General features: G+C 29.0%; 1 protein-coding gene across 9 annotated transcripts in view; it reads left to right on the forward strand.

Annotated features, from left to right (window-relative positions):
* LOC111676495 (probable serine/threonine-protein kinase DDB_G0267686) overlaps positions 1-17,262 on the forward strand; it is a 39,262-nt gene extending 22,000 nt beyond the window's left edge. For 8 of the 9 annotated variants that reach the window (XM_046948480.1, XM_046948483.1, XM_046948475.1 and 5 more), the window contains exons 3-7: positions 9,275-9,771; positions 11,952-12,329; positions 13,272-13,329; positions 13,462-13,530; positions 14,730-17,262. In XM_046948480.1, coding sequence (XP_046804436.1) covers positions 9,697-9,771; positions 11,952-12,329; positions 13,272-13,329; positions 13,462-13,530; positions 14,730-15,547 — 1,398 coding nt within the window. In that variant the 5' untranslated portion in view covers positions 9,275-9,696 and the 3' untranslated portion in view covers positions 15,548-17,262. The remainder of the gene's footprint in view (positions 1-9,274; positions 9,772-11,951; positions 12,330-13,271; positions 13,330-13,461; positions 13,531-14,729) is intronic. The other variant, XR_006940520.1, reaches the window with a different exon arrangement.
* The last annotated feature ends 9,775 nt before the right edge of the window (positions 17,263-27,037 follow it).

Consider the following 27,037-nt stretch of genomic DNA (forward strand, 5'->3'; position numbering starts at 1 on the left):
CATTTACATCGAATATTCTTTTCGATTCAATGTTTGAGGATTTCTTCATTTTCAAGTCAAGTAAATTAGAGAATACCACTTTGTTTCAAGATCATTTCGAAAGAGAAATTCAAGTTCTATTGCACCTATTGACATCCACTCCATTTATGACGGCCCAAGAAATCCAAAAAGTTCTAAAATGTCAATATTTATTGATACAGTTAAAATCAAGTGCCGATTTATATTTCTATGGTGTGAATCCAGCATTGGCCATTATTATTAATAATTACTATTTTACAAATACTGAACTTGATTTGGATAATCGCGTGGGCAGCGAAAATGATGTTCTCGATCTGATAAAAACATTTATAGAAACCCGTACTCCATATATTGTAATAAACGATGTTAGTACAGATCAATTTTTAAGTTGGAAAGATTACTTTTGTCGTAAAGATATGACAAATCTTCAAAATTTATACTTTATTACGATGACTCACGGCAGTTCCAATAACATAATCTACACAAATGATGGAGAAATAAACTTTATCGAAGACATTTTACTACCCATACAAGCGAACACAACACTCAAGCAAACAAATGTTACATTCCTCAATGTCCATTGTCGTGGTGATGTATTTGCTAGTGAAGCAGATTATGACGAATTCGATATAGAAAGTACTAAGATTAATGATTTGAAATGTAATATGTCGATAATGTTTAGCGTTCCCGATTCTATGATATCTGTTAGATATCCCACTAAAGGAACACCAGTTATAAATAGTTTTACTAGAATATTTTGCAATTTGGATTCTATGTCAAATGTCAAAATTCTTCATGATAAAATCTGGGATCTTGTTAAGAAAGATCCCTATTACAAATATTTGGATTTTAATAGCACATCTACAGAACTGGTGATGGGTAAATGTCCTCATGATGACGGAGATGGTTATAAAAAAGAATATAATATTAAACCGAAACCCACTAATCCAAAACAAATACTTCCATTATTTAACGCAATACAAAAAGATTGTCCTAATACCGATCTTATTGGTAAAAACGAAAACCTGCCTGGTATATCATCAAACCAAAAATGTTTACTACCACAAACGCAATCTGAACAGGCGGCTTCATCATCGGTATTGGATTTCAAATCATTTTGTTTATATGCCAACATAAATGGAAATGAATTTGGTGAAAAGTTGGCACAATTAAAAAAGAATGCGAATGAGTCGGATGACGAGTGGTCAGACATGTGCGATGACGATTCGGATAATGAGTCGTATAATGATAAGAAAAATAAACGTCAAGAGGCAGAAATGGAATTTCGAAAACTTATCATACCCTTTATGGGCAGTACCATTCTACAAGATGAGAACATTTTTGCACTCGATGACATTAACAGAGATGATGATGGTAATAGAGATGACTTTGATACAGCTATACTAGATTATCGAACAATAATTAAGGCTTTTGATTATGAACTGGGCATTTCGGTAGACAACTTCTAATTTAAATTATATAAATATTAATACTATTGGTTGGAAAAAAAATTAAAAGTAAAAAAAAAACATTATTAACTGAATGCTATTTATTTTAATAAAATACATACAATATCGTAATAATTTGTGTCGTGTGCAAATTTGTTGTTTTCCTAAAAAAAACTGCGTAATAAATGTGTAATTAAAATGAGTTAAAAAATTAAAAGTAAAATATTATGTTTTCGTTTTTTTCAAATCTCCGTACTAAACACTTTATATAATATAATTTTTTTATAAATATCAAATCAGAACTTTGCAAAATATCGAAATTTTTTAATTGTAATTTACTATGGTTTTCTATTGCATTTTCATGTTTAAAAAAGTTCTACTGTAAAGTGCAAAACAAAAAACAACTTATGTAGTTTTGCTTTTTAACCACAGAATTGTTAGGAAATTCCCCTTATTTTGTCTTCAAAATAACATTCATAACAACAAAATAATCTATATATGTATGTAATTTCAATTTTGTACATACATAACTAAAAAAGATTATATTATTTTCAAACGTAGCCAGATTTTATCAATTACATAAATAAAAGAAATAATAATGTTGTTTGTCTGGCAACAACGTCGATCGCAAACATATGTTCGTTGGAAACATATAAAAGCAAATTTAACTGTTAATAAAACTGACATTTCTCATTTGTAGTGAAACAAGAGTTTTGTTCATTTTTTATACATACTTAAGCCGTTTATTGTTGAATAAAATTGTGGACATTTAAGTAAAATTTTGAGGGGGCATTTCATAGGAGCTAGGATCATATGAGGACCAATTATTATGAAATTCGTGAGGATCACCAAGTCTAGTATAGAAATTGATTTTTGCAGTTTTTTGTCGAGATATGAGTATGTTAAACATAATTATGAACTTAAAAGCCCTATTCGGCGGGTTCAGTTGTATGGGAGCTAGGTAAAATAATGGACCGATGTAAACTATTTTCAACATGCTTCGTCTACGGTGTAATAGACGATCATGTGCCAAATGTCATTGAATTATCTAAAAAATTGCGACCTGTAGTTTGATTACAAAGTTTTAAAGCCCTATTCGGGAGTTCAGTTGAATGGGGGCTAGGTGAAATTATGGACCGATGTTAACCATTTTCAATAGGATTTGTCTACGGTACCATAAAAGATCATGTGCCAAATTTAATTGAATTATCTAAAAAATTGCGACCTGTAGTTTGATTACAAAGTTTTAAAGCCCTATTCGGGAGTTTAGTTGTATAGGGGCTAGGTGAAATAATGGACCGATGTTAATCATTTTCAATAGGCTTCGTCTACGGTACTATAAAAGATCATGTGCAAAATTTCATTGATCTCCAAAAATGCGACCTGTAGTTTGATTACAAAGTTTACAAACCCTATTGGGGGTTCAGTTGTATGGGGGCTAGGTGAAATAATGGACCGATGTTAATCATTTTCAATAGGCTTCATCTACGGTACTATAAAAGATCATGTGACAAATTTAATTTTCTCCAAAATTGCGACCTGTAGTTTGATTACAAGGTTTACAAGCCTTTACATGTACGGACAGACGGGCAGACGGACGGATATAACTAAATCGACTCAGAAAATGATTGTCAAAGTTTAATCGATTAACCGATCGACGATTAAACATTTGAATAATCAAATGTGGATTATTTAAAAAAATAGAACATTTAATGTGTTTTTTTTAAAAATCTTAATTAGAAGCCTTAGTTAGTGGCCTCCGGTGGGTTAGTGGTTAGTGTTTTAGTCTGGTAAACCGGAGGTTAAATATTTTTTACATACAAAGAGTAAAGGGTAAAAGCGGGCCTATTCTAAAAAATTTTGTTACAGGTATTTACGCCTACTTCAAAATTGTTTATGTAGAACTTCATCGTGTTATTAATGTGTAAAAGTTAATTTTGACCTTCAAGTCATTTTCTGAACGAGAATATGTATAGGGTCTAGGGTCATTACAAGCGGCACATGAAAAGACAGACTGATATAGCTATATTAACTAAACTAAGCCGATTGATATACTTTAAGGTGGGTGAAGGACAACAGCATAATAACAAACATACCCCCCCCCCCCCCCCCCCCCCCCCCCCAATCTAGTGCTCTAGGATACAAAAACTACTGAACCGATTTATATATTTATTACATATTTTTGCCCCATTTTTACATATAACACATTTATTATATCAAATTTGAATTCAATTCAGCACAAACATTTTACACCCATACCACTATAGTCATTGCATTCATTTAAATCTCTTTTAAATATTTTTGTTATTGCATGTCGGTCGTCTGCATTGAAATTGATACAATTTATGCACATTTTGCCAAAATATTCTGTCTGTGTTGGACAGACAAGGCAGATAATGGTCAGACTGTACGACGAAACTACTTCTATTTAAATAACGCCAGCCAATATTGATTTAACTACAAGTTTATTTTATTTTACTTTCATGTTAAGAATTGTGTGCAAAAACTGTTCATGCAAATGTGAACTTAAAGTTTTTTTTCACTCTCTTTTTGTTAGCTGCTTATTTCTTTGATTCTTATGGTTGTGTTTTTTTTTTTTTTTTGAAAAATTTTGGCAAACAAACATGAAATGACCAAAAACTAATATCCTTGATAATTTTTTTTTAATGCTCAAAGAAAAATTATAAAAACATTTTATAAAAATTCTAAGTAGGGTCTAATAAGAATTATTTATTTTAAAGAATCTAGTTATTTTCGTTTCAAAAAATACCCTTTTTAACCGTATTTAGTATGCAGTTGATTATGCATATCTATTGCAATTTATTTGTAATTTTAAATGACATTCAACAATTTAGTTTTTGCTGTTTAAACACTTTTACCAAACTAACCATTTTGTTTCTTTTTTTTTTAAAGCAAATTAAGCAAATTTTCTTCTGCTTATCATGCGGATAATCATTTTAATGAATTTAGTTAATTAAATCCATCAGTTGTTACCTTGAACAAAAATACAGCAACATTTAATTGCAACAAAAAACCACAATGTATATAAATATTAGAATGATACAATTGAGTACAACACAGTAGACTTGTTAGTTGTTTTATCAATCTACAAGTACTAGGTTCCAGATTGCTACTGCTGTAAGAGCTAAGCTTAACTATGGATATATTCTTATACAACTTATAATAAGAGGGATTAAACCTTACATACAACTTATTTATGTACGATTTCATGACCTTAATGAGATCAATGTTTTCACTTCATCAAAGATTTTTGGAATTTATATAGTTCGCGTGTTTTTATGGATCAGTCTAATGTGTACATATTTACACCCAGACAATAGTCAACTACAACAAACATAATAATTTGGTTCTAATACAATTACTTTACGAGGTGTAAGCAATCTGAAAAGATTTTTTGCAATTCTGTAAAAAATATATATTTGACTATAATAAAGGCTATAGAACAGTCCGAACCATAAAGTTCATTATTACCAGACTTGACTATAGTTGGTGTTATAAACTAGACTATAGACAGGACTATCTATATATAAAACAGTAGTGTTACTGACTGACTGATTCATCATCGCACAGCCCAAACGGCTGAACCTAGAATCATGAAATTTTGACAGTAGTTGTGTTTTTGGTTATGTAGATCCACTAAGGAGGGATTTTTTCGAAATTTGCACATTTACGGGTAAAAAGGGGAAAAACGGGTAAAATATTTTTTCTTAAATATCTTACATAATATTAGTGATGCAAGAAAAATTTTAAATGCACCTGTATCTACTCTTAAAATGAGCAAATGGGTGTCTGGTACTTTTTTGAAATTTGTACTTTTAAGGGGTAAAAATGTGTAACAAAGGTGATTTTGGTACCTTTTTCAGCCCTTTATAACTTTTAAACTAATTAACATAATTAAATTTTTCTAAATATTTTGGATACATCTCTCAAAATTATGAGACACCTGTTTCGTACTTTTTTTAAAATTCAGTGCTTTTTGGATGGAAAAAGGGACAAAAATGTATTTATGGTACTTTTTTTTAGCAAATTAAGAAAACTTTTTCGGTTTATTGAATTATTGATATTAAATTACGGACTAACTCTGTAATATTTATTGTAATAAAATTTTTGCTATTTCACTGGGTAAAAAAGTACTAAAAAGGGGAAAATCGGGAAATTTAATTTTATTCAAACTCATTGAGCCAACTTTTATAAAATTTCAAAAAGTAGTTTATTTACTCACACAAAATAAGCTTATGGTATATTATTTTGGAATTCGAGTACTAAGGCCTATATAGGACCAAATTCGAGTAAATTGTTTGGTACCTTTTTTAAAGCACAATTTTTCTGGAATAAATAAATGCAGATTTGAATCGTTTGAGTTTTATCTGTGACATTTATGTAGATTTAAATACAGAATATTTTATAAACCTAATTCTCGAAAAAGTATACTTCTAAGCGAAAAGGGGAAACATTGTACTCTTTTTATTAGTACTTTCCACTTAGGTAAAATTTATTCCACTTTTGGTACTTTTTCTTCCTTCAAATGATACTCTATGTATGTTCTTTAATATGAACTGAAAACACATGATTATTAAACATACACTGTCCTCATTGAACAAGATCCTTTAAGAGACAACTTTTTAGTACTTTTTATCTCATAAATTGTAGTTTTTTTTTTTTAATTTTCTAAAATGTTCAACCTAGAAACATTAATTTTAACATACATGGTCTTGACTGAATAATATTCTGGAAGTGGGAACTGTTTGGTACTTTTCTATTATTCAAATGAATTCTTTATAATGGTTAACCGGAATACATGGTTCTTATTAAATGAGAATTTATTGAAAGAGATCTTTGTACTTTTTCGTTTTTCCGATGGTACTTTTTGATATTTTTACGATATTGAACATATTTAGGGTAGCGAAGCACCCAGGGTATGCTAGTAGATTATATTACGAATAAAATTTACGAAAATTTTACGTTTGCTCTCCCATACTTAAAACTACAACAATTCAGCGGCCAATACATGCAACACAGATACTTATCACTAATTGGATAAACACACATACATACAAATATATAGTAATATCCCCCTGACCTTTAAAGTGCAAGCCGTCAACCTGGGAACTTTACATGTGGTAGGAAATGTAGTAAAGGATAACAAAAAAAGAACCTAACGGCAACTATTTTTGAAATATTCTAAAAATCCATTAGACAAAGTATGATTATAGCCGTTTTTATTAGGTTTTTTTTTCTTTTTATTTTGTCTTAATAAATATTTGTGTGTGTATGTCATTTTGTTTGAAGACATGAAAAAACTTGTTGTTACCAAACTGTATGCAAGAGGCATGCAGACAGGCAAAAACTACAACAACGACGCTGAAAAATAGCATGTTTAAATTGTTAGATAGCAAAAACCCAGATAAGAATTATCGTTTAATAAAATATATTAAGTTGGCCTTTAGAAAAGGAAACACATACAAACACATACAATATATACTGTTTTTAATTGGCGGTAGACATGTTGCATCAAGACGCCTAATAGTATGCCATGATTTATTTATGCAGTTTGGTAACAAAAACAAACTACGAATGCCAAATTCATGGTTATCTAACTAGTGTCCGTCCTACCCTCACATCTGTTGTAACGTTTAATGCATTATCGAGAAATATGTATGTAAAATGTAAAATACATTGCCAACATTAGATCAGTTTGTTTTGCGCGAATGCCAATTTTAGTTTAGGAAACTAAACTAATTAAGACAACAAAATAACAAAGGTTTCCTCTCATCATTTATAGTTGATACAAAAGGTCTATAGACTGGACTACAGACTGGTTTATAGTCAGGATTAGAGACTAGACTATAATCTGGAGTACAGACTGGACAATAGCCAACACCACAAACAGGATTACAGTCAGGAATACAGACTAAATTATAGAAAGAACTACAGACTAAACTTTAGTTAGGACTACAGAATGCATTATAGTCACGACAACAGACTAGATTATAATCACTAATACAGAATGGATTACATTTAGGACTATATTGGCTGGACAATAATATATACAGGTCCATAGTCAGGACTATAGACAGAATTATAACCAGGACTATAAAATGGATTACACTGAACTATAATCTGGAATACAGACTGGACAATAGCCAACACCACAAACAGGATTACAGTCAGGAATACAGACTAAATTATAGAAAGAACTACAGACTGAACTTTAGTTAGGACTACAGAATGCATTATAGTCACGACTGCAGACTAGATTATAGTTAGGACTACAGAATGGATTACAGTCAGGACTATAATGATTGGACAATAATATATACTGGTTCATAGTCAGGACTATAGACAGAATTATAATCAGGACTACAGAATAGATTACAATACAGGACTTTATTCAGGACTATAGTTCCTATATAATCAAGTCTTCAATATAAACTTATCGTAATCAAGACTATAGACCGGACTTTAGACCGAGCAGTAGTCAATACTTTAGGATAGTCTAGACTATAGTCCAGTCTACGGTCATGATTATAGTCCCCACAATAGTCTCTCCTAAAGTCCTGGCTACTTCCCGGTCTATAGTCATAAATAGACAACATCGAAAATATAGTTCTGAATATAGTCTAGTCTTTAATATAAAGTGAACTTTATTGAAGACTATAGACCGGGCAGTAGTCGGGACTTTAGTGTAGACTATGGTGAGGACTTTAGAATAGACTATATCATATATTCACTATAGTCAAAGATTACGGACCGGATTATAGTAGACCGAACTATAGACTAGACTGTAACTATATACGAGACTATACTCAGGTATAAACAAAGTTATACACTAGAATATAACCAGGGCTAGACTATAGTCAGAACTTTAGCGCAGTCTAATAGCATGATTGCATACTAATCCAAGTTACTATTTTACTATATTCAGAACTATAGGAAGGACTATAGACAGGGCTATATTCTGGACTATAGACTAGACTATTAACAATAATTTAAAACTAAAAATTAAACTGCTAGATCCATTTTAAGAAACTCTGCCTTTTTATTATTCACTTTAATTAACAAAATTTATATAAACCAAAAAAGTTAGGAAAAAAATTAAAGCAGTTTTTTTTTAATCACTATAAATGTAAGTGTATGAATGACTATGTCAGTCTGCCTGACTGAATGACTGACAGGCAAATAAGTGGTGAATGATTGTTGCATACATGCTGGTTGATTGTACTTAATAAAATTGTTGCCGCTTAGACTATTAAGTAAGTGTGCTTGTATATGTGTTACTCTTTTCAACTGTATGATGATTCTTGTTGCAAGTGAATAACTTGCATGTCTAATTCAATTTTAACAGCTTTTAAGGGGATTTTCTTTATTGCTTTTTTACGTATTTCTCTACAACAGTCATTTTGCCTTTCCTTTACATTTTTTTGTGTATTTCAAAAGAAAAAACTTTTAATAGTTGTTTTGTTATTTGGTTTTCTTTAGGAAAAACATACAACTAAAACCCCCACCCCTTGTATTTACTTGTCTTTCATCAAGGATTTTAAATTTATTGATTCCATAGAAAATAGAATAAATAAAAGTTACTACTTTTAAGTGGCAACAAGTTATTGCAACAAATAACACGTTTTTTTTCAGACGGTTTTTATTAGTATTAAAAAAAAGATCTAAAAACATTTTACATCAGGATTTTGAGGTTTTATGTTAAACGATTTAATTAAAATTTTTAGTATTTAAAATATTAAAATAATTAATAATTAATAACTATTTACTTTCTTCATTTCCCCCTTAAGACAATCTTATGAAACCTGTATCTGTCCAGAAGTAAGAACTGAAAATCAAATTACCCTACGAAACAAAAAAAAAAACAGCAAAAGAAATAACAACAATAAAGAAACTACAACTGCAGCAAAATAAACTACTACAACGAAGCAAACTATAAACATCATTCAACAAATTGTATCGTATATAGAGCAAAACTAAATCCTTTTAAGGATATTCAAGCATTAAATTAGTCTTCAGTGGTATAAAAAGAAAGAGAAAGAAAATATATAAATAATAGAAAAAAAATCAATTTAGCGGAAGTGTTAAACGGGAAGAACTGCAAATATCACAAGAATCAGAGGCAGTAGAGGCAACATAAGCAGTCTGTAGTTTCCGTTTTGCACAAATGTGAACGTTGTTAAATGCGTGTGAATGGCTGTAGTGTTAATGTATGTGTGCCATTTTTCTTAAAAGTGTATTTAGTGTAAAACAAAAACACACTTTTCTCTCAAGAAACATGTCGAATGTAAGTATCTACCACATTGTCGTATAGCGCCGCTTAAAATGTAAAAAGTTTTAAAAATACAGATATGTAAACACATAACTGAAAAAATTACGAAGCTTTACACTAAACAGGGCTCTTCAAATATCCTTTTAAAAATTTATTAATGTTGTCATTTATCCGTTTTTAAACCATCATAATGTAGTAAGCAGTTTAAGATATAGGTTTGTCTGTCTATCTGTTTACCAATAATATTCATTTCGATTCAAAACATATTATTCAAAACCTTTTGAAAACTTTCTCACACATTTCCACAAAAATTTCATATTTATAGCGAATATAGTGCAACATTTCACTTGCAGCCGTTTCCATTTAAGCTAACGACATACTAATAACTGTAAACATACTCTGATAATTCAATTTCTTATAGTTTGAAAGACTTTATTTTATTTTATCGATTGTTGTAAGATTCGAATTGAATACGAAATGAATAAGTTTAAAAATTTCCGTTTGTAATGATTTAAAACAACACAATATGACATAAGAAAAATATAATTTAAATTAAAAGTTTGAAGACATGTAGTGAAGACAATGGCAAATTTCTAATTACACTAGTTTGAAAAGTTTGAAGATATATTAAAAATATCCAAAAAATAGACTATACTATAGACTAGACTATAGACTAGACTATAGACTAGACTATAGACTAGACTTTAGACTAGACTATAGACGAGACTATAGACTAAATTATAGACTAGACTAGACTATAGACTAGACTATAATAAGTGGTGAGACTAGACTATAGACTAGACTATAGACTAGACTATAGACTAGACTATAGACTAGACTATAGACTAGACTATAGACTAGACTAAAGACTAGACTAAAGACTAGACTATAGACTAGACTATAGACTAGACTATAGACTAGACTATAGACTAGACTATAGACTAGACTATAGACTAGACTATAGACTAGACTATAGACTAGACTATAGACTAGACTATAGACTAGACTATAGACTAGACTAGACTATAGACTAGACTATAGACTAGACTATAGACTAGACTATAGACTAGACTATAGACTAGACTATAGACTAGACTATAGACAACTATAGACTAGACTATAGACTAGACTATAGACTAGACTATAGACTAGACTATAGACTAGACTATAGACTAGACTATAGACTAGACTATAGACTAGACTATAGACTAGACTATAGACTAGACTATAGACTAGACTATAGACTAGACTATAGACTAGACTATAGACTAGACTATAGACTAGACTATAGACTAGACTATAGACTAGACTATAGACTAGACTATAGACTAGACTATAGACTAGACTATAGACTAGACTATAGACTAGACTATAGACTAGACTATAGACTAGACTATAGACTAGACTATAGACTAGACTATAGACTAGACTATAGACTAGACTATAGACTAGACTATAGACTAGACTATAGACTAGACTATAGACTAGACTATAGACTAGACTATAGACTAGACTATAGACTAGACTATAGACTAGACTATAGACTAGACTATATAGACTAGACTATAGACTAGACTATAGACTAGACTATAGACTAGACTATAGACTAGACTATAGACTAGACTATAGATAGACTATAGACTAGACTATAGACTAGACTATAGACTTGACTATAGACTAGACTATAGACTAGACTATAGACTCGACTATAGACTAGACTATAGACTAGACTATAGACTAGACTATAGACTAGACTATAGACTAGACTATAGACTAGACTATAGACTAGACTATAGACTAGACTATAGACTAGACTATAGACTAGACTATAGACTAGACTATAGACTAGACTATAGACTAGACTATAGACTAGACTATAGACTAGACTATAGACTAGACTATAGACTAGACTATAGACTAGACTATAGACTAGACTATAGACTAGACTATAGACTAGACTATAGACTAGACTATAGACTAGACTATAGACTAGACTATAGACTAGACTATAGACTAGACTATAGACTAGACTATAGACTAGACTATAGACTAGACTATAGAGTATAGACTAGACTATAGAGTATAGACTAGACTATAGAGTATAGACTAGACTATAGTCTAGACTAGACTATAGACTATAAAAATGTGTTCACTAAAAAGATTTTCTAAACTAAACTTAACTTTTCTGTACTCAGTTAATTTTTATGGATGAATCGAATGGCAATGGTGGTTATGTAACTTCTACAACTACGACATCAGCAGCAGCAGGCGCCGTCGCAAGCGTTAGCAGAACAATAAATAATACAAATATTAAAAATAACAATAATAACATTTCCAACAACATTAATATTAACATCAACAACAACAATTACAATAACAACAACTGTAATAATATCAACAATATAATGGCAGCCGCATCAAATGCTGCCACAGCAGCCGCATCTGCTGCTGCATCTTGTGTGGGTGGTGTACAACTACCGAATTCCGTATCAAATGAAGATCTCAGCCAAAGTCTATCGGAGTACACAGATGCCGACGAAAGCATATCAGCACCAACCGAATTTTTAGCAGAGGTAAGCATGGATCATAAAAAAATAATTTTATTAAATCTGAATGTTATATGCATGAAAACTTTTTCAACAGTTTGAAAGCATAAGTGTTTGTTTGTTCATTGATATTCCTAAAGCGATATATATGTCATAATGTTTTCCTCAACTGCAAAAACCTTTAAAACATACATCTCATAAGTGCAGTGTTTGTATGTGTTTTCCTTAACAGCATAAAAACTCATACTAATTTGAAATTTCTATTCCAAAAACTGTTTAAAAAGTTATAAGTAGAGGAAAACTATTTAGTTTTTAAACGTTTTGCAAAACACCACAAAAAATTTCTTAAATGCTATGAGTAAGTTTAGGTTAAAAGATTTTTTTAGTCTAACCATACATAATACCCTACAAAACGATAGTGGATATTTCTTTAAGGGGTTGCAGATCAGTTGGTATTGATCCTATAGACCTGAAATATTGTTTATTTGAAAACAAAAAATGTTATAAATCTTTGATAAATTGAAAACTCAGTAGACAATTCGGTTTCGAGACTAATCGATGTTGCCAAAAGTGGTCTTTTGTCGTGTATGCTATCGTAGGTTTAAACACACTTTTACCATTTTGGGTAGCAAACCATAGAAGGCGAGGGGATTGTTTTGTTGAGGACAAAGACTCTTTTTGGGGACAATCAACTTAAACAAAAACGAAATAAAATTACAATTTCATTTGGGGATTAAGAATACAAGGAAAAAATGCTGATAGAAATAATAAGCAAAAAAAGCGAGTCAAAAGAAATATTGAAACAAGGAAAACAATAAAAATGAATTTGCCAACCTTTTTGTAAAATGAAAAATTTAAAAGAATTGTTTTCAAAATTTCTCCCCATATATGTATGTAGGTTATTAATCTAAAATTATTTAAACTTTTACAACAAAACGATTTAATTTATTTTTTATTTTTTTCCAACAGTTTCTATCTGCTGTCATGCTCAAGGATTACAAGAAAGCTTTAAAATACTGCAAACTGAGTAAGTAGAGTAAAAATACTATTTTTTTTATTAAAAACAATTTTCCCTCAACAGAAAATTTTCAGAAAAACAAACTTTTAAACAAAACATAAATTATACAACTAAATCAAAATGTTTTTATTATCATTGCAGTTTTACAATATGAACCAGATAATTCCACAGCAAAAGAGTTTTATCCCCTGATATTGGATAAATTAAGGGGTATGTAAGACATAGAAATAAGAAATAATTATGATCTAATAATAACTGATATAGACAAGGTGCTCTCTTCCCATTTCCTCTTATATATAAGATCTAACTGAATAGTGATCCAATATACTCAAATTCTAGGGACTATATAACACGAGTAAAATAGACATCAGTGGTGCTCAAACAAATACTGCCATAGACTACAATAGTTTTATTTGTGTTGGTAAAGCAGCAGAGAACAGAATTCAATTCAAAAGTGTACTAATAAAACGATTACAAACTATAAACTTTATAGTATAAAATATATGCTAACTGCAAAATTTTATTATGGATTTTGACAGCCAGCTTATATCAAAGTCTATATATAAAAAACTATTAATTGTTCTCTCATGTTCAACTACATTAATTCGGCTTTCTTCAAATTTTGTTGTTGTATTTCTGTGCATATTTTAAAAACTTCTCACACAGATCTTGCTTCGACAAGTGGTGGTCAGCAACTGATTTGATTTTGTTTTTCAAGTTGAGAGAAAATCAAGTCAGCAGAATTTTCTTACCCTATCACGCGTGCAATGAAATGGCAAAAAAGAGCTTCTCTGGTATACATCGAAGAATAAAAAATGTTTGATTTCTCTGTTTGTAGACGAGTCCGTAGATAAGCTTAAAGTTGAGCTTATAGAAAAGCTCAAATGTCTATATAAACAAACCTATAAAACAGTTCGTAATGAAGCCTTTAGATAGGTATATATATGAGTTTATAGATTACTTCATAGACGTCTTCAAAAATGAGTCTATAGACGAGTTCATGAATGAGTTCATAGACTAGTTCGTAAATGAGTTCAAAGATGAAGCTTTAGAGAAGTTCAAAATCTATTTCTATTTTCATGATAAGGCTCTCATGATCTCCTTCACACGATGACACAAGTAAAATGATCTGTCAAAATTTTATGTAGAACAGAGCGTATGTCATCGTTTAAACACAAAATTTAATGAGAGAAAAAAGGCATGAAAATGAGAAAATGGTTCCGAGCCGATTTGTATACATAAAGGTGGGTATGGGACCAATAATATTGTGCGTTACAAACATCATCACAAACCCAATATACTGGTGTAGGGTATAAAAAATATTTTCCTTAAGAATTTGTTTTTTTTAGTTTTCCTGAAGAGTATTTTTTTTCATTTAAGTAATTTCTGAACTTTATTACAAACCACAGGTACCAATACATCTAGTGACAGCGATGAAAATTATAATAAATCGTCATCATCACCTGAATTAATATTAGAGGCACCATCATCAGATCCTTCGGCTGGGGAGAGTGACGAACATGATGAACAATATTTAAGACATATTAGAGGGGGAGCGTATAATAGTGGAAATGGTGGCGGTGATAAAGGATCCGCTGTTATCAATACAGAAAATAATGATCCAAATTCAAATGTTAGCACCAGTAGTAGTGCAGAAGTTGAAGAAGAGGATGAAGTGGAGGGTGATGAAGAGGAAGGCTGTGGTTCTATGGATGGCAGTTTAAGTGAAGACGATGTAGAAGATGATGATGAAGACGATTGTGAAGATGACGACGAAGAGGATGATGATGACGATGACGACGAGGACGTAGATGATGAAGATGACATTATGAGCAGTAGTGGTGATGATTTACCAGTTGATGAACAACAAATACTTGTAGGTGATGTTTTAGATTTAGATGCTTCATCGGCAAATGCTTGTGGCGTCGAGGCAGCAATTAATATTTCCAACTCATCACGCAATTCATCAAGCGGTGGCAAAGGGAGCAGTCGCAGTGACAATACCACACATTCATATTCAAGTCTTTTGCTAGAGGAAGAAGATGACATTGTGCCTGCAAACCTACACTTTCCCAAAGATTTACATACCACAGATTTGGATGTTAGCAATGGCAATAAAGTACCTTCAACCTCTTGTAGTGACTCTGAATCGCCCACAGAACCTTTGACTCAAAGATTAGCCGCCATATTGCGTTCGAAATGTGGGGTATCAAATACGGGTGGTTAGAAAAAAAAATAACGAAGAAAATAAAAACAATAAAACCAAAACTTGCAAAAGCTCTTTAGCATGCGGTAAATATGTATATGTATATTTTATATTGATAAGAAATAAAACTTATTTAACATAAACACATTATTTATATTTAAATATATTTTGTTAAATTATAACACAATTTTTACAATAACATTCTTTTGAAATATAGCAAAGGGACGTGAATAGAAATCATATTTTAGATAAATTAAACTCTTCAAAATAGAAACTTATAATCCTGTGGCTTTTATATAAAACTAATTACAAATTCATAAACCATTCTTAAATCTTAATTAACACAGATGCAAAATAAATTTTGTCCGATCTTTTGATATATTTCATATTATAAATTTGCATATTTTCTTCTTTCTAATATGTAGATTTCGGTATCTTTTCACGTCTCCAAAAAGGAAATGTTTATAAATATACATGATCACACAGAGGGAAAAAACGTTTTGAAATTGTATACGCTTAGTATCAAATTGACACCAAAGTGTTTATAATTTTTCAATAGCATTCATTGTCAAAATACGTACGGATAGTTGTTAAATCAACAACAAAAATATAAAATATAATCGACGTTATCAAATCCACAAAAACAATAACAATGTGTTACCACAATGTTGTCAAAAAAGAAAACGCTGCGTGGTTTGAATAACAACGATGCATGGTCGAAATGATACAATGTTTAATCGAAATGACAACAATGCTTTGTTGTAATGACAACGATGCGTTTCAATTTTATACACATACATTGTCTAAATATCAACAAACGTGGTAGGCTCAATCTTGAGCCAAGTTTTACCGGGTTTTTTCTCTGTGTACAATCGATTTCGTTTTTAGATGAGTCGAAGACGAATTTTAAGACAAAATCATAGATGAATCTATGTGCAAGTTTATGAAAAAGTATGTAGGAACGGTTCCATGGACAATTTAATAGACGAGATTTTAGACAAGTTTATAGACTATTTTATATACCATTTCATAAAGGTGTAAATAGATGAGTTCATAGACTAATCCTTAGACCTGTTCTTACGGAGAATATAGAACAGTTTAAAGATTTGTCTAAATGTATATTTGCAGAACACTCACAAACCGGTCTATCAACAAGTTTAAAGACAATTCCATATCGAGTTTATAGACAAATTTACAGATGAGTCTATATACAAGTTTAAAGACTATTCATACTAAAAAATACATACGAGTTCATAGAAGGATTTATAGAGAGAGATCCTATACGACACTATATAGCAAAACCCTATTCTAATATATACATTTAAAAGTTAATTAAAAGACAATAGACTAGAGACCATTTTTTACAAAAGAGTAATGTATCCACGACAATGTTTATATACAATGTATATATGTATTTATAAACATTTCTTTTTTCAAGCAACAATACAACACAGTCTTTTTAATTTAGTCAAAAAATATATCGCTATCTATTAATTCTAGTGAATAATAATAACATTTGTAAAGTTATCTTTTTAATCTGCTTATTTTTGGAAAAATATTTTTATAACAATTTAACCTTTATACTAACAATATTTATTCTATTTATTAGAACTCATTAGAGATGCTTATTAATCACAACATACAGACATACATAGTATATTTATACAATAATACTATATTTACACAAAAGAAAACAACAGCAACAAGAATAAAAACATTAAAAATATTTTGCGAAATAATTTTTTTTAAGCACAATTAATTTAATTTATAAGAGAATTTTATTAATTTCTAAAAATCATTATTATTAAAACTATTAGAAAAACATATCGTACAAAAATTTATATAAAAAAATGTCTATGTTTTAAAAACATTTTTTGACATTATTTAGCAAATACAGACAGACATATTTTGGCGAAATTAAGAAAACAAAATTTTATGTAATTATTTTTAAAATAATTTGATTTTATTTATATTTATTGACATTTATTTTAAAATCTAAGCAATGTATTCTAAACATAATAATTAAAATTTATTCAAAAATATAACAGCTGTGGATTAACTGCAGTTGATTCTTTAGGGATACATAGGTCCACAGGGGGAAAAAGAAATATACACGCCTGGTACCAAATTGACACCAAAAGGTTAATCATTTTTCAATAACATCAGTTGTTAAAGTATATACTTATATACGACATCTAAATTTTAAACACAACCGTTGACTAAATGTTAAACTCGTGGTAAGCTTACTATAGTCAATGGATTGTTTGGTCAAAACTGAAAAAAGAACTCAACGAATTTATAGGCAAGACAGTAGACGAGTTTATAAATGAAATAGTATACGAGTTCATTTACACTTTTAAGTTTAAATATATTTTAAACCACACAAGTAATTTGAAAAATTTTATTTTTTAAGTAATAAAAATCAATTTTATCTATAGACCAGACTATAGTAGAGAGAGAAAATTTTATAAGCAAGATCAGACTATACATTTTTAATTAATACTTTAAACGAGTTTATAGACGCTCGCAGTTCATTCTATATGATAAAATATAGTTCATTGAAGACGAGACATCATAACGTGTTTATTAACTACAATTGGTTCTTTAGAGATACATAGGTCGACAGGGGAAAAAAGAAATATACACGCCTGGTACCAAGTTGACACCGAAAGTTTAATCATTTTTCAATAACATGCGTTGTCAAAGTATATACATACTTATGTACGACATCTAAATTTTATACAGAACCGTTGTCTAAATGTTACGCTCGTGGTAAGCTTACTATGGTCAATGGATTGTTTGGCCAAAACTAAAAAAATAACTCAACGAGTTTATAGACGAGACAGTAGTTGAGTTTTTAAATGAAATAGTATACGAGTTAATACACAGTTTTAAGTTCAAATATCTTTCAAACCAAACAAGTTATTTAAAAGCAATAAAGATCAAAGACCCCTTTGCAGTTCAGACTATAGACTCACTTAAAAATAGGTCTATAGGATAAAATATAGTTTATTGAAGACTTGACAACATACTTCTCGACAATACACGACTATTTCCAAAGATTATGAATTTCCAGCATAAATACTATGAACTGTTATCATTGACTAATAATACACAAATTTAAGAATTATTTCATAATATTTTGAAAGAGCAATGGTTGGTGGTTTTTTAGATAAATTCTCTACTAAACAACTAAAACCTTTAGAAAGTAATTTATAGTTAATGAATAATTTGTATTAAATGTTGAAGAAAATATTTAAAACACAACAAACAAACTGTAATTTACAATATCATAGTAATTATGAAATTTTTTGTTATGAATGAAAATGTTTTTTTTTCAGTTATGAACAATTTTAAAGAAAATATGTACAAAAACAACAACAAAAAATCTGTCATTTATAATATCATACTATTTATGAAATTTTCTTGTTATGAATGAAAATGAGTTTTTCCACTCATGAATTATTTAATTCTGTGTAAACACGTTTATAAATAAGATTATAAAACATGCACGCAGAGAAAAACATGGTTTTGGTAACCATGTTCTAAGAGCAACATATTATGATTAAAATAATGATAATGTAGTCTAAATATATTATGATTATTGTAATAATTTTAAAATATCGTATTATGATTAAATACATTTGAAATATTTTAGCATAATATTTTATTTACCATAATATTGTTTGTTATATATAACTATATTATGATCGAATGTGATCAAAATGTCGGTAAAATTTCAGTTTCTAAAAAATAAAAAAGTAATAACCTACAATACATGACACGATTTACAAATTAAATTTGATTCAATGAAACATAACTACTTTATTCTATACAAAGTGAAATACTTATACATATAATGTTATAAACCATATGAGAATTATTTCAACTCATTTTATTGTCGCGTAAAACAACACAAAATAATATGTGTGAGGTGTGTGAATAAAGTTGTTTTGTTGTTATTTATAACAGTGAACATAGCTTAGTTATAGCAACCATGTCGAACTAAGTTTTTTCTCTGCGTGTAGATGAGATTAAAGAAGGAGTTCAACGCACAGATATAAATGATTCAGGAACATTATAATTGCAATTTTTTTATTAAATGTGACAAATTAATTAGAGTTGCAATTTTTAATGAATGTTAAATGCTAGCCAGATTATTATGTAACAAGTAGAAAAATATAGTCGGTCATGGCTGACCATATGAAAATTTTCTACATGAGAGATTAAGGGTCAAACATGGACCGATTTTCTTTAAATTTGGAGTAAGGATATATTTTTTTCCATTTTTTTTTTTTTTGATACATTGCGATACTAATGGTTTTAAATCAATTTTAGAAATTTAAAATCAATTTTTGGACATTTAAAATATTTTTTGAAGAGGGGTTTGTATGGGAGCTGTAATGAAAAAAGGGCGATCATTACAAAAATTTGACAGTGTCATTTATACTTATATAAAACTTTTTCGTAAAGAGATCTTAATATATGTATGTATACCATGTAATTATGGCATAAAATCCACAAATCGGGGGGTTAAGTTGTATAGGGGCTAGGTAAAAAAATTGACCGATATCGAACATTTCCAATAGGCTTTCTCCTTGTACAAGTTTGGTTCAAATTTTAGCAAAATATCTTAAAATATCTTGAGCACAAGTTTTACATGGACAGCTAGCCAGACAGACAGACGTATGAACGGACAAGTCTAAATCGACACAGAAAAGGAGTCTGAGCCGAGCGGTAGGTGCAAGACCATCAGCACAAACGTTTAGTACCCTTTCCAATATAGTGGTATAGGATATAATGATAAGATTTTAGATTTTTTAAACTTATTCTGTTGCTGGTTTAGAAATATATACCTAATAGAAAAATAAGTGCTTTTTTCCCACAGATTTTTAGAATACATATTTCCTTAGTAAAATTATTATTTGAAAACTTAAAAAAAACCCTCAAAAAACATAAATTATTATCTAAAAAATGACTAAAATCTTAAATTTAAATTGTTTTTGTTTAACAAAATATCTATGTAATTCTTCTAAATATATTAAAAAAAAATATCTATGTAAGTAAATGTATAAAATACCCAAATTAAAAAGGTCCAAAACTGTAATACATCATAAAACAAAAACCTTAAAGAATATTAATTTAATTAATAAAAAAATAAATAAATAAACAAAACACTCAATTGAAAGTGTATTAAACGACTTGATAAACAAAATCATGTTAAAACAAAATCTAATCAAATAATTTATATTTATATATCCTAAATAAATAAATGACTATGTAATTATTATTCTATATACATACATACACATATAAAATACATATTTATTAAAAATAAAAATTATACTTATATAAAAAAACAACAACAATAAAAACCAAACATTAAAAATGAAGAAAGTTTTTATAGAAATCATAACTAGAAAGACTTGATGTTAGTTAATAAGTTTAATTAAAAAAAAAAAAATGAAATAATAATTAAAGTATAGACAAAAACAACATATATATATAAATAAACATATATTCATAATAATACAACAAATTATTATATACATACAAACATATTTAAAATAAAAATATATATTTATTCTTAAATTAGTATTATTATTCAAAAAAAAAAGAATAAAAACTATAAATTAAGAAAATATTGCTGATTTGAAAGTTTAATATTCAGTTGCAATAAAATTTTTCTTTTTTTATATATATTTTCTAACATAAAATTAGCAAAAAACTTTTTGAAAATTTTAAATTTTTATTACTTTCAAAATTTCTATTTTACTAATTCTTTATTGTCTTATTCACAACAATTTATCAAAGATTTATTAAACAAATTTTATATGAAAAATTGTCTTAAAAAACTTGTAATAAATTGTTATAATAAGGCACTTAATCATTAGTAAAATACCCAAAATTCATTTAAACTGCTTACAAATCAGCATTAATATTTCTTTTGCTAGATTAATAGCTGAAAAAAATATATGTGAGTGTCGTTGTAATATAATTTGAAAATGTAATAATATTTGGTATAAATACTATTTTTGGTTATAACTATTTGATTTGAAAAATACTAAAATGAAATGTAAAACATACTTGTATGTATTAAAAAAAAAAACAATAAAACTAAATTGTTAAAAATACAAAATTTAATAAATAAAAAATATATATTTAAAGGGAAGCAGGAAATTAATGTAGTTTTATTTCATAGAGCTATAAAGAATCTGTTAGAAAAAAGTCTAAACTCACAGTTACTTAATATCTGACAATTTTTGATCCCAATGATATCATTGAACATTTTTTAAACCGGCAGTAAATCTACGGGTTAAACGATAAACAGAGTATTGAGATATTGGCCCTATAAATGGTTGTTGTTGTAACAGGTTGGCTGTAACTGGATGTTCTTTCCTGGGGAAAAACTTCCAGTTGATACAACTGAGTTGCTGAGTTGACAATCTTTGGTCGATAGAGAATTGGGGCATTACGCAGCAGAGATCCAATTATCGTGGGAACGCCTATAAGTGGTAATCTACTTCGATTTATTAAGCAACCAATCAAGTCGAAAAGAAAGAAATCCATTTTGACAGGAACTTCCCACTTGTCAGATGTATAGGCAATAACATCGTAATGTGATACCATAAAACGATGGGAATACCTTGGTAGGATGGACATTAAGAATGGACTCATATAGCGTACCAAGGCTGATATTGTGTGGTTGTCAAGAAAACTACGGTCATAAAGCCTAGACTAATATTGCTTACAAAGGTCCAAGTCAATTACATCGTAATTCAGTGGAATAGAGATACCTCAGTCATTAAGTCTAGACCCATATAGCAAGTTAATTACATCGTAATGTATGGTATCACATGATGAAGATACCTCAGTAGGATAAAGATACCTCAGTAGAATGGAAATACCTCAATACGATGGTCATTAAATCTAAAACCATATAACTTACCAAGTTCCCAATAGTATGTGTTTGCCAATAAAACTATTCCTTTTGACAGCTGAGGTCGTGAATTCACAGAGAAGATGAAAGACATGAATGTCGAAAGATTAACGTGAGCACCAGCCTTGACGGCCTTATATCAAAGTGGTCTTTTTCATCCACTGGGTAGACTAGGGACGGTTTACCATGCGCCCCTGAACTCCTCTATGAAGAACTCAGGTAACAATTTTTATACATGGATGTCCGGTACATGTTCAAGCACTTTGTTGAAGTACTCGAGCTATCTAATCTTTTGCCATAGCAGCCCCGTTGCGGAATGACAGGCCGTATAGGATTAAATCCACAATGCGTACCCCAAAAAGAAAAAAGCAATCACTGGTCTAAAGTCAATAGAAGGGGGTGATGAGTCCCAACATCAGGTGAAATCAATCTTCCGACAATGCGGAAGTGACCACCCCTTATTATATCATGAAAAAATTGCATTATTCAAAATGCAATCTCCATCATCTAATGACCCATTTTAACCTCTTAATGCCCGCGCAACCACACTACTGAGATGACTCTGTTGTTTTGGCAACAGCACCTAGAGACATATTTGGTAGTCCAAAAGACCTAACAAAATGGATCAGGATTCCTCTTTAATGAACGGATCAATGTAACAAATGAAATAGAAATTTCCAAAGTCAATTAATGCCAATAATTCCCCCGACAAATAGTCGTGCAGCATGTATCAATATATCCTGTTGAGATGGCAACAGCATCGAAGACCTTCCCCGAAGCGTAAAAAGGCATACTAAATCAGTACTAATCTCCAATATATGGAGACTTTCCCGATATTTCACCAATTTTAGCATCAGTTCCAAGTAATTGCTACATGTGACAATTTTCAACATAATTTTATGAAATATTGAACTCCTCTTTGCATTCCTCCCGAATAGGGCTCATAATTATGTTAAATAATGTAGTAACTTTACAACAGTGGACAAAACTTATGTGGTTAGTGATAAGTAGTTAGTGTCCTAGTTTGGTAAACTTGAGGTGATGGGTTTAATTCCCTCCTGTGGCACCGGTTAAAGACAGATATATATCCTCTTTTCAAACTAATAAACTATAAGTCTTAGTTATATTGGCGATTTTCGTAATAATGAGGACTTATTTGGTTCCCTTTAGAAAATGACATGAAGATTAAAATCCGCTTATAAATACAAGTAGTACGATGAAATTTTGCATAAATATCTGTAATGTTAACGTAAATCGTAATCGAATGTAAAGTATAGGTCCATGTTAACTCTTACCTCCCCTTTTAGAAAAAGCTTTATTTTTATCAACGTAATGATGAGGACTTATTTGGCCCCATTTATAAAATGACTTAAAGGTTAAAATTACCTTATAAACACAAATACCACTATGAATTTTTGCATAAATAACTGTAATGTTAAGTTAATATGTAATCGAACGCAAAGGATCCAGATTTTTTAACACTGGGGTAGGGTATCATTTGGTCTGCCATTTTCGATTTTACTTTTTTATTTCATTCCAATTTCTTTGTAGATTTCAAACTTACAAAACTCTATTATACGCGTCAATCTAGTTTACATTTCTATCAATACTCTCTGAACTCTATCCTGAGAGATCCTAAGTATTACTTTCTATTCTGAGTTAGAACCAGATGAAAGACTTCTGAAACTATAAATTTAATGGAGAAAAAAAAATAAATTTTTAAAAATACTTCTAGTGAAAAATCATTGGACACATTCGTTTTTTAAATGTTAACAAATGTGATAAATTCACTTTTGACAACGGATTGTATCAATTTCGGTACTTTTCTATCGATTTTTCTTTCACTCTGTCCCAGCTAGCATTTGAAAGATTGTTGGATAACTAATCAGTAAACTCAGTAATTTTTGACTCCTTTTTATATCCTAAAAGTGACTAATAAGTTGAACGCTTAAAAAATGACTCGAAAATGATCCCAATATATGATTAAAAACTGAATATTTGAAAAACAATAACGAAATGTATAGTAATCATAAATTTATCATCCTGGTGTTTAAAATATGATGGTTTTAAAAACTTATTTTGTGGTCATATTTCAAGCAGTTGAATGATCTAAAATTGTTCCTTATGTAAGTGTTTTTGTTTGTAATGAAATAGCTAAACTTACATTTAAAAATGACTCAAAAACGATTCAAAAGTGAGTCGAAACTTATTAGAAATGGGTTTCAGAAAAGACTCTTTTGGAGGAGTTAGCAAAACATTTTGTGTGGCATAAAATGAGTTGATATAATTCTAATTTCGTTCGAAAAATTAAATGTATAAGTATTTGAATTTGTGTGATATTTATAAAGACGATTTTCTGTCAAGGAAATTGAAATTTTATTATGCTTTTATTATAATAATTTTATATGTTTAATGATCTTCTACGGAAGATAGTTGAGCGTCTAATCACTAAACTAAGTCTAAATAATTCGAATTAATATTTAAAATCAGATTTATTAAAAAAAAAAAAACGATAACAAAATGTATACCAATCATAAATAGGTCATCCAGGTGTTTGAAATATGATTGTTTAAAAATATAGTTTGTAGTTAAATTTAGCGCAGTCGGAAGATCAAAAAATGTTTTCTGTTGTATTGTATTTGTCTGTAACAAACATAAAAATTACTCAGAAAAGACCTAAAAATTACTATAATATGATTCGGAATTTATTTGGCTCATTAATGACTCAAAAAAGATTAAAAAATGAGTCATAATTGATCAGAAATGACTCATTTAGAAGAGTCACGGGTAGGATACCATTTTCTCCCGACGAATGTATCATTTATGATCAGAAAATGAGCGCATATATGATCATTTTAATCGTGCACAAGAGTCATAAATGACTCGAATGTGACCAAAAATTTCAAAAAAGTGCTAGCTAGGGTGTTGTTATTTCATACATTACTTGTTAATGAGTGGTCGTTATAAATAACATTTATCAATTTTTTTGAATGGAATGTGTATCTATGGCGTATGTGTAACAAAGAATTTGTTAGTCTTCCTGACTATAGTAAGCAAATTTGTAACGCGTTATTTTTTGGTCAGTTGTTCTTCACCGGAAAAATAATTAGAAAAAGTTGTCATTGTAAAAGTAGTATGTATTTATAAAAAATATTAGTAAGATCTTATTAGACTACTTCTAGGTAACCTAGACGCTATTAAGTAGTCATTAAATGGTTTAAATTTTCATAGGTTGAGGATTCAGCTTTGCTTGATTGTTAGAATTTTTTTTTTTTTTTTTTTTGCTTTATCGGTAGAAGTTTTCATTTAACATTTTTTCAGAGATTTACTTTTTAGAACTTTAAAGTCCTTTTACAAGGATGCAGGATGACAAAATATGAAACTGCAAATGCAGTTTTGCTTTATATGGTTTGTGTTTAATTTGTTGAAAAGTGTTGAACGTATGTATTTAGGGGAATCTAGCATCCATTACGCCAAACAATCTTAAAAAAGTTTCACATAATTTTTTTATAAATTTTTTAACTTTATTTAATAATTTTGTTTGTGTTTTTTTTTTCTTTTCTTTTTATTAAACATGAAACTTTGAAAGTTTTTATATACAATTTTCCTTTTTTTTGTTACAAATAATTAAAATTTTTCTTAGTGGTGTTAGAGATTTTTTTTTGCCATTTCAAAACATTTTTTAACGTTTTTAACGTATTCAAACATTTGTTTTAGATTTAAATTTATACATATTTTTAATTTGTATTTTTTTTTTATTTTGAAAATAATCAGACTACAAAAATATTTTTAGAAAATATTTATTGATAAAATAATTTAAATTTCGGGCAAATAAGAAAGATTGCATGATGTTTCAAATCAAACTGACATACTCAAGGTTAAAGGTCATTTATTGGAATAAAAGGTTAAATATGATATTAAGAATGAGGTTAAAAAATAAATAGATTGCAAAATTTTGGTTAAAAGATATTTAAGTTAAAACCAAGATTAACACACACATAATGACCTTTAACCTTATATACAGCTGATTTTAATTTATATTGAAACTGTTATTTAAAACATTTTATAAGTTTATAACTTCTAAACTTTTGAATTAATTCAAATCAAATTTTAAACAGAAAATGTTTCTATATATAGTTTTTTACATTGTTAATACTGTTTTTAATGTGTTGTTATATATATATTTTATTTTTAATTATTTTTATTGATTTTTATTATTTATATTTTGAAAATTAGTTGATATGTGTTTAAAACTACTACTTTTATTTTTCATGTACTTGTTTTGTTAAATGTATTAATTTTTATTAATAAATTATTTTGTTTTATTTATTTATTGCAGCACCTTGTTTTAATAATTAGATGAAACTAAATGTCTAATAAATTAATTGTATTGCGTACTTTATTTGCATTTGTTTTATTTTTTTGTATTTAATAAATCAATAAATTAATTAATAAGTAATTATAAATCAGGTAATGAAGCTGTTGTTTTTTTAAATTTTTCTTATGTTTTTTGTGTTTTTATGAAAATATATATGATTTTTTTTCTTAAATTAAAAAAAACTGTATTGTTA

The sequence above is a fragment of the Lucilia cuprina genome, chromosome 4, assembly GCF_022045245.1.
Source record: "Lucilia cuprina isolate Lc7/37 chromosome 4, ASM2204524v1, whole genome shotgun sequence".
Classification (NCBI taxonomy): Eukaryota; Metazoa; Arthropoda; class Insecta; order Diptera; family Calliphoridae; genus Lucilia; species Lucilia cuprina.